The sequence below is a fragment of the Protomyctophum parallelum genome, assembly GCF_964188405.1.
Source record: "Protomyctophum parallelum genome assembly, chromosome: 4".
Taxonomy (NCBI): domain Eukaryota; kingdom Metazoa; phylum Chordata; class Actinopteri; order Myctophiformes; family Myctophidae; genus Protomyctophum; species Protomyctophum parallelum.
In genome coordinates, this window is record NC_139700.1 from 8,996,472 (window position 1) to 9,006,295 (window position 9,824).

The 9,824-nt window shown below is 44.0% G+C and overlaps 2 protein-coding genes across 2 annotated transcripts; both read right to left on the reverse strand.

Annotated features, from left to right (window-relative positions):
* Window positions 1–1,806: 1,806 nt before the first annotated feature.
* Window positions 1,807–3,500, reverse strand: foxl1 (forkhead box L1). Its single transcript, XM_083763826.1, has one exon. It carries the CDS (start codon window positions 3,439–3,441, stop codon window positions 1,972–1,974), a length of 1,470 nt encoding a protein of 489 aa, XP_083619952.1. The 5' UTR covers window positions 3,442–3,500; the 3' UTR covers window positions 1,807–1,971.
* Window positions 3,501–6,593: 3,093 nt separating this feature from the next.
* Window positions 6,594–9,439, reverse strand: LOC310858076 (uncharacterized protein; the record flags this gene model as incomplete). The annotated part of the gene is made up of 3 exons (XM_083764132.1): window positions 9,372–9,439; window positions 7,171–8,713; window positions 6,594–6,617 (listed from the first exon to the last, which is right to left on the reverse strand). The coding sequence occupies exons 2-3, from the start codon at window positions 8,710–8,712 to the stop codon at window positions 6,594–6,596; spliced, it is 1,566 nt and encodes a 521-aa protein (XP_083620258.1). The 5' UTR covers window position 8,713; window positions 9,372–9,439.
* Between the last annotated feature and the right edge of the window lie 385 nt (window positions 9,440–9,824).

The following is a 9,824-nucleotide window of genomic DNA, read 5'->3' on the forward strand; positions in this document are numbered from 1 at the left end:
GGGTCTCTACTGTAACCATATAGTCCACCACAAATGTTTGTCTTTTATCAGTTTTGTGATAACATACAGTATATGTGTGACAGAATGATTTCCCCTTTCCTGGAGCTTCTTGAGGATCTTTTTACTGTTAAAACAGTTAACAGTATACTGTATCTGCTGCTACGTCAACATTAATTAATTTACACTGCTTTGAGGAGCCCTCTGGATGTAGGCCAGCATAAACCAATGGATTCATTATGATTAGGCTATGAGTTAATTAATAATAAATGGACCCAGCGCAGAGTCCCAAAGAGTCGAGGTGCTGAGCAACCACTCTTGCACGCTTTGTTAAACCGTGATAGAAGTTAAATAATCACGGGCCCCGTCTCTCTCTCTCTCTCCCTCTCTCCTTTCCCCTCAAAGGTTTTCGTCGTGACGTTTTATTTACACTTCTCCCCAAAAGAATCCTATACACAGGAAATGCTTGTGATTGTGAGTTCCTCTCCTCAAATGTGGGGAGGTTTATTTATTTCAACAAACATTCCTGATTCGCACAGTGCAGGCTTCGCAGAGTGCAGCTTTTCAGAGAAGTGTGTCTTAAGCCATATAGGCCTATATTTAGACGTGGGTGTTCTCTGTTTGCAAGCGATGCTGTCATCAGACTCCTCTGATTTAGTGCAGGTGTCACCCGGGGCTTAGGGTCAGTCTGGGTAGGTATTTTATATATAAATAATTTTCAGATCGAGCATGCAGAGGAATGTATGGTAAAATAATTCGTGCCATTTTAGGACATCAGCATCTTTCCTTTTCCCAACAAATATTGATTTGATTTAAAACTAGAGCTTTTCAATCCTTGCCATTCCCTATAAGTCCACACATTCATTGTGACTAAATGTGAAGGATGTCAGGGATTGATTTGTAAAAGAAAAACAGAGTGTAGGACATTTTCTTAAGCATTTATAAGCCCTATATGGCAACTTTGTTTCATAAAATATGGGAAATAAGAGATCTATAGCTTCACAACAGATGTGCAATTTTTACAATTAAAATTCACTTACACTGCACATTCTTTTAACTCCAAAAGTGTACAAATCTACCCAGAAAGATTGTCAAGTGGCCCAAGATCAGCTATATCTTCATCATTTCATTGGCATAATTCTGGGACTCTCTAACATGGGACAGTTTTTCTTGCAAGCCAAGGATGTATAGTGTATTGTCTTATTCCAGATTTCCAGTGGATAGCCGAAACCTTATTTGTCTCATTGATGGACAGAAATAACAAAAGATGAACTCACTCTGTGTCACACTGTGTGCGACCCATATATGCTTATTCCAGCTTTACCATTGTATTATATTTTCATTCAACAGGCCTTCAGACACTGCTCCCTCCTTCTTCCATTCAACTTGTTTTTCTTCCAAATTTAAATAAACTGCATTGTGCCATTCATTTACCAAACTAAACTTTATTTTAATTCAGAAATAACAAACCTGCAGAGTGTAAGATCATTTTGGAATAACTACACAAGCCTATACTGAAAAGCTATATCCTACTTGTCTTGACGTCGCCAAACTTCAATAGACAGACCTTATTATATGAACGACATATACATTTACTGTAAAGCTTTCCTGTTATGAAGTTTTCATAAACATTTACATGAACAATGACAACATCCGCATGCACTTGAAAGTTTTTGCTGGATGTCAAACATGCACATTTCGCATAGTGTGTATAGTTGTAAAAAAGCAACAGGCATTTGGAAACAGGAAAAAAAATGACCGAACAAGCAAATGACAATTGTCACACAGACTGTGGCACTTTATTTTATTGTATTTTTTACACATTAGCAGACAGCTGGGTAAAACAAAAGCTTGACTTGACTTCAAAGAAAGGCAGCGCAAAATTATGATAGTCGGGTGGTAAATCTACGCGCGCGTAATTCGTGCGTAAAAGTAAACAAATATTTGTATTATGGGCTAGTATTATTATTATTATTATTTGTAATGTAAAACTTTGTCGGAGCACGTGAGTGACAGATAAGAACAAAAGGGGAACCCCATTTGGTACAGCTGATGCGCGCGCGTCGCGCCCAAGACCACAGCCGGACTGAAGGCAGGGCCGTGCAGGCGCTCTGCGCCTGTCTCCGAAGAAGTGAAGGCATCTCTGGATAATATGCTGTCAATGCTAAAACCCTTCGATTTATCCGTGCTTCTTATGGTACCAGAGCTGCTGCTGCTGCTGCTGTTACTGGACACGTTTCCTTTCACTCTGTCCCGTGCAAATAAACTGTTTTTGTTCCCATGCAACGTGTCACTTCTTCCACTGAACGCGGACCTGCACGGTTCTTCGTCGTCATTGTCCAGAGGCAGCCTCTCTGCAGGTGCGTGTGCGCGCGCGCCGCTGTCTAGCCACGGTGCGTGCTCCCCCTGCGCTCCTCCGAGGCGCGCGTCTGGGGGACGTGCGGGCGCGCCAAACGCCGACCTCGTCTGCGTGGACTCGCTGCCGCTCGCCAGGGAATCTCCTCCGTTCGTGGATGACAATTTAAGTCTCTGCGGCGCGCCGGGCATCGCGTTCTGCTTCGGTTCGGTGTGGTTGAACTCAACGAGGACTGACGGTGGTTTTGAACCCGCGTTTCGCTGCTGTAAATAATGTCCCTGCTGTGGCTGCATGTCCATCTTCTCCGTGTCCAAGGTGCCGTCGCTGTCTGACATCGCTGTCGTTCTCCTCGGTTGAGAGTCACTCTGGTGTCTGACAGCACCGGGGGCGGGGTGGTGGTGAGAAGATCCCGAGCTCTTGCTGCGCTTGTTGTGACAGGAATTGGCACCGTGACTTCCGTCCACTGCGTCCTGCTTTTGGCTCTTCAGCTTCCTCTTCCTCCGCCTGTAGTTGCCGTTCTCGAACATGTCCAGGCACTTGGTGTCCAGGGTCCAGTAGCTGCCTTTACCCGGCCGGCCCTTCTCCCTGGGCACCTTGATGAAGCACTCGTTCAGCGAGAGGTTGTGGCGGATGGAGTTCTGCCAGCCCTGCTTGTTGTCGTGGTAGAACGGGAAGCGCTCCATGATGAACTGGTAGATGCCGCTGAGCGTGGCGCGGTTCTCCGGCGCGCTCTTGATGGCCATGGCGATCAGCGCTATGTAGCTGTACGGCGGCTTCTGCGGCGGCTCCTGGCGGGCCGGGACGAAGCTCAGAGCCGGCACGATCCCGCCGCTGTCCCCGCCGTACAAGTAGATCAGGGAGGCTCCGGGACTGGGCATGCTCAGTGCCGACGCGGGCACTCCGAGTCCGAGCTGCTGCAGGCGACTGTGGTACAGAGTCATGGTGGTGGTGGTGATGATGAGGACGCCGAGGAACCAACGTGTCTGTCCCGGTTCAAGTCCACATGAGTCGCTGCGCCAAGAGCGCTTCTCCTCCTCCTCCTCCTCCTGCACCGACTGACTGCGTCCCGCTGCATGCCATGGCCTCATGAGGCTCAGAAATGTTAAATAATTGTTGTACCGTTTGTGTGTGTTATGTTGACTTTGCGCTGCGGGGAAATAAATTGTCCATCATAAACAGTCGTTGTGTTCTCAAGCCCACCCACATTAATTAAAATTTCATTGCGCACACAGTCAGAGACCCGCGTGTCCCCCCAACCAATGAGGTGCCGGGTTATTCCCTCATCTGTTTATAGAATTAGTCTGTTGATAAGTCTGCCCACCCAAGTCGAATCAAGCTGTGTTTATTTGGAAAAATTTCCGGGCACCCAATACATAAACGCACTGATGTGCTGTTTGAAATATCACGTCCACCCTTGACGCTGAGAGTTGCTCACACAGAGAGAACAAGCAAACATTGCCGGAGTCCCTTTTTCTGGGAGTTGCTTTGGGTTAGCCGAAATGAAAACAAAGTGAATAAAAAGGAAAATAAAGTTAAACAGTTTCTTTTAACTTTGTGTCAACCCCCTCTTGTCTCTATCGCCCGTCCAACAAAATTAAGCCTATACTATAAGCTAGGGATATTGCTGCTGAAAATTATCAAAATCGCACGAATGACTTTGCATTCCACAATATGGTGGCAGATATTCACTTTGGTTATCTCATTTTTTCATCCGGAAGAAAAAAAAAACTTAAACGAGGCGTTTTTAATTGCTTTATCAACAGCTGCAAGGAATTGCAGTCGCAATTTCCTTAAAAGGACAAACTTTGGCGGAATGTTAAAGTATATTATTTGTAGATGCGTACATGATGCTTTATATTCTGTATTTTCCTGTTTATAGGGCGAAGGGGGATTATAACAACTTTACAAGTGCGGACAGCTGGGTCTTGCTTACATTAAGAGTTTCGAGGTTTCGGTGTATAAACTCCGAAAGTTTTCTCGCAGTTGTTTTTCTCTTCTTCTGAACGGACAGTGATTCATCAAGAAATATATATATACCCAAAAGTAATGCGAGCGTGTGTAGCTAGCATGTGGGCGAAATTGCTTTTCATTCTGATACAGTGAGTGTCCATGTCTTGGGCAGCCAGCCATTTTCTGGTTCCAGGGACATTTTTCCCATATAGAAATTTCCAACAATATTTAATATTTTTTAAATCAATTAATTTAAGTCTATAATTATGCCATCCTGGTGAATCATCAATACTTTTTTCAAATCAAATGTTTTATGCATGATTCAATTTAAACTGAAAATAATAATCTCTATAGGCGGGGAAATGAATGGTCTGAACGATGGAACCAGAAAATGGGGCATAATCAACTATTTGGACTGTCAAAAAAAAAAAAAAAAAAAAAAACTTGATAGTTCACAAAATAAAAATAAAAGTATATACCGTATGTTTGTTTGTTTGGCAAGAGTATCATGCAGAAAATATGTAAAGCAGTGGTTCTCAAACCTTTTCATGTCAAGGACCCCCAAAATGATACTCATTAGCCTGCCAAGTTAAACATATGCCAAGGACCCCCATAAGAGATTTTTTACATTTTCAACCATTTTAATTTCAAGGGTCCCCGGTTTGACCTGAATTAGGCTATACAGTCCCTATTTGTTGGCATTTGTAGCCTATACTACACTCTCTGAGTTACAGTCTACCCATAAGGGTACATTTGGTTCCTATCTATCACTTAGCATGGGGACCCCCTGGAACTCCCTAAAGAACCCATAGGGGTCCCCAGATCCCACTTTGGGAACCACTGACGTAAAGGATCGATTGTCCAACTGTGGCCACATGATGGCTGCTGGAACTGCAACCTCTGTTCCTACGGCGAGTCGTGACACAATCAGCTGAAGGTGTAAAATCAGTGGTTTTCAACCAGTGGTCCGGGGACCATCAGCGGTCAAAACGGGGCGAGTAGACTTGTTACCGCTGGGACCTGCTCAAGGGTAACAAGTCTACTCGCCCCGTTTCTGTTTTCCTCCCAGAATTTTCCCCAGTGAGGGGTGGGAGAGGCTGGACAGCAGACGGCTGGACTTTGAATTTCTCTAACTATAAACTTGCATGACAGCAGAACAGCCTAAGTACAAATATAATTTATGAAAAGCTACTACAGTGAAGTCTGTTCACAGAAGTTGTTGTAGGATATGTGGGGATTATCTGACGAGGTACCATTTGAGGGGGAAAAACCTTACATTATACTAAATAGTTTATAGGTTCAATATAAGTCAAATAATATAGCCTTTCCACAGGAGTATCTTTTTATATTTTTCCAAAAAGAATACAAACAGCCAATAACATATTACAAAGTTATCCCCTTCACTGGGGAAATTCCGGGAGGAAAAAAGGGCAAGCACCGGGGCGAGTAGTCCAGTATTCGTCCCAGCTGGTCCCCATAATGGTGGAGTTGACGCCCAAAAGCGACCCTTGCCTTTATATATCTTTAACTCTTGAGCATAAAATGAAACCAAATGGACACTTATTTATTTTACACTCTCAAGAGTCATCAATATTAGGCTATCTAAGAATCGCATATTTTTACAGTGCCGATATCTCTTAGAAGTTGTGATGATACAATTGATCAACGCATTAATCATAACATGCACAGTGAAGGCAGATTAATTCTATTGTTGCACTTATTCTAAGGCAGTAACATGTTGGTCGTTGGTTATATATTAATTATGAATGGGTACTTCATTAAGAAACACCTTTTTCGATCAACATGAATCAAGCTTGTCAAACTATTTGGCACATCTCAAATTAAAATAGAAAAGCATGGAGGGGAGAAAGTTTTAAGAAATGTCAGGTAATTAGCGACATCTTCTGGACAAAGAGAGAATTTATTCTTAAAATAACAGACTACTAAAGTCAAGAAGAGTAACTGCAATCACTTCTTATGAAAGACTTTGCTGCTCTGCCTTGAATGTTACAAAAGCAAGATTCATCAAGCCATGTCTACATTTCTTCAACAGCACATGAATAACAGTTGCTAAAACAGAGAACATTTTGAACATTTGAATGTACAAAGCCCCAGGTGACACCCCCCCCCCCCAAACAGAACTGAACAAAACAGAACACAATTTAAATAATTGATAACCTTAAGGACTCTCTAGGACAGCAGTATCCAATCGCATAGAATGAACGATCCAACATGTGAAGTCAAGTGATATTTTTATTTACTTTTTTAATTTGAACTGTTCCTTTACTACTCAGTCCTTAGGTGTAATTTTGACCTGAGAAGAAGTGGGCAGACAAAAAACATTCTCTCGTCGTGTAAAAGGAGACACTATATCAAATAGCTGCGTGACACATTCGAGGAATAGGGGCTCCATCTTGCGCCTCCCTTATCCCTAAACTTATTTGCCATTTTTTACTATTTTTAATAAAAAATAAATTCAAAATAGTTCAACTAGCCGATCTATTCTACATCTACATGGTGTGAGCTTGTAGATCAGCTATTTGAACTATTTTAAAAAGGTTTTTTTTAAATAGTAAAAAATGGCAAATAAGTTTAGGGATAAGGGTTAAGCCTAAGGGGTGGCGCAAGATATAGCCCTAGATCTACTGTTCAGAAAGCAGAGCGTTATCAGTCTGAGCTGTCTGAACTGTAAGGTACTTTACTGCCCAGTGCAGCATGTCATCCGCAACTTTGAATTTGCTGAGATCCTGCAATAGCTGGCCAGTATATTTATATGCATATGAGAATTGTGTACCGTCACTATGAACAGAGGAGTGCACACCTGAGACAGTCCCCTTAGATTTAGTTTGCTTTAAACGGCTCCTTACTTCGGACCTGGAAGCCCTCTGTGTTTCAAACAGCCAAGAGGGAGGGCTCCCTCCCTCCTCCTCCCCCTCCAAGTGTCCCTTGTTCGTGTCTGAACGGCTGTGGTTAATCTTTCGCTTTACAGTCCTACGTTTCCTCTGTGCAACCTCTTCCCGTGTCTCCATTTCCTCCTCCACCTGCAGGTTCTCTTGATCCGACACCAGGAGAGGGGAACAGCGATTCAACATCGGAGTCCTGCCCATAGGTTCTGTTGCACTCCCAGAAGCTGAAGAAGAATTGGACACAGGAACAAGGCGGGGTGTTGTGGACTGTGGTTTCTGGTACGGGGGAATGCCGGAGCTCTCTTTTGATGTCTGGGAAGTCTCTGATGAACCTTTGGAGGACATTTGTGTGATGACTACCAAGGGAACAGCCCCCAGCTGGACTGTAATTCCAGTAGTATCAGTCAGGGCCTTGGGTGGGATGGCTTCTGAAGTTGTGGATTCACCCGAGCACGAAGATGTTGTCAGCATTGCAAATGGTGGAGAAAAAGCATCCCAAGGATTCGACTCTGTAATTGCGTCTTCATTTAGTACAGAATCCCGGGACAGTGTGTCCTCACTGCCCAGAGAGCCCCTCTCTAGAATCTCAGGAGGGAATGCATTGGTGTTAAAATGACCAAGAATCGGTTGAACAGTATTTGGAAAATCAGTAATTGTGTCTTCCGGGGGATTCAGGATTCCACTCGGTGTCTCGCTCCCTTGTTCGAAAGCCGTTTGTGGCCGTTGAGCCTCTTCCTCTGGCATAAGATGACATGCAGGGATTCTGAACTGCTCCACAGATTTATATCTGATTCTGTCAGCATCCCAGCCTGTGTATGTGTCTGCGTGGTGGCTGGTGGTAGGTGGGTTGCAGGAGGAAGTAGAAGGCTGCGGGCTGGACACAGGGAAAGGAGGCGCCACCCTCAGCCCGTTCTGAATACTGGCCATTACGGAGTTCATAGCGTCGTGCTCCCATGCTCCCAGCAAATTGGACAAATCAAAACCACACTGGGTATTCTGAGAGGCACTTGGGCCATGAGGCAAGTCAGGCAACAGAGATCCCCATGTTTTACAAATCTGCTGCCTGACAGCGGCAAGCATCGTACAAGAAGGCGTAACGTCGTTAGGCGGTCCCGCTGCAACAGTGGCCAACTTACCGACGGACACGAAGAACCTGCACCGGGTCTGCTCCGGGTTCATGTGAAACTGCAGACGGTACGACTGCACGCACACCGTCGTGTCGACGAGGCTGGAGAGACAGTCTCGGTCTTCTCGTTCCTGGAGATCCTCCCAGGCAGACGCCGTTAGGAGAGCTGGCATCTGTACGACCCCGTCAGAAAGAAAGAGCAAGTCCGTTGGCCCCCCCTGTGCTCCCTGGCCCTGGGCTTGTTGAGACAGAGCCATCGGTGCCACTCCGACAACGTGAGCTCTGAGCCGTCCGCCTTTTGTCTTCTGCTGCTCTGTGCCATAACTGAGGATCAGCTTTTCTATCCAGGGCTCGAGTTTTCTCATAGATGGAGGCATCCTGTAATGATATGATATTGATTTTTGTTATTGATGATATTGATTTTCGTTGTCTAAATGGAAACAAGACTGCATGGACTTTTGGTGCTATCCCTTTTGGACTAAGTGTTGATTGATTGATTTATTAACATTAATCATTAAGATGACGTGACGAAGATGTAACTGAAACTTCGAAACGTTGTTGTTTTATTACTTGCACCCTGTTAATAAAATAAGGGCTTAAACTGTCTGAGCTGCTCCGATGCCTCCTTTTCTCCTGTAACCTGTCCTGCCTCTGAGATGCACCAGACTGGCCTGCCATAGGCTAGAGGCGCGATTGGAACTCCCTGCTGTATTTATTAACAGTTTACAGTACATTTCAAGCACAACTCAATACAAAAACTGTTAACTGTGAGTGGACGACACCATAAAGCATTACACTTGTTTACAAGGGGGTCCATCGTTTTCAATTCATCATAACACAGAGACGTACAAATATACACTCTATATATACTATAGCCAAAGACAGGAAATCATCATAAGGAGGTAAAAAAAAAAGGGGGGGGGGGGGTTTGAAGGAGTCAAGGGATTCACAGTGTTTGACTGTGCTCTGTTGCTGTTTTTACATTTAATTTAAATGTCTAATAAAATCAATCAATCAATCAATCAAACAAACAAACCTTATTCCTTACACAGCTTATTTGAAAGTTGTCGACGGTGGACTTTTTTGTTGTAGTGGTGTAACTCCAATAGTAGTCCGGGCCAAAAGCATGTTGTATGTGGTTCCGTTCCTACCATTGAATCGTTAAACTTCAGCAAATAATACATTTTAGACAAAACTAGGAATATTCTTTTAACGTTGTGCCTGAATTCCGATCAAATTCTGACCAACAGCGATTCAAATTTCACCGAACATAAGTCAGAATAATAGCCTACCGGTAATAACAAAAAACTCGTGCGTACCGTGGTGTAGGCGGGCCAGGGGCGTATCCAGTATGTACATTAGATTAGTTCCATTTCTCTCTTAATGTACCTGGGCTTGTTCCTTGATAGCAAATGGTAGCCTAACGAAACGCGGTTTTCGATCTATCGTATAATAACAGGTATGGTAAAAATGTATTTAACATTGCAGT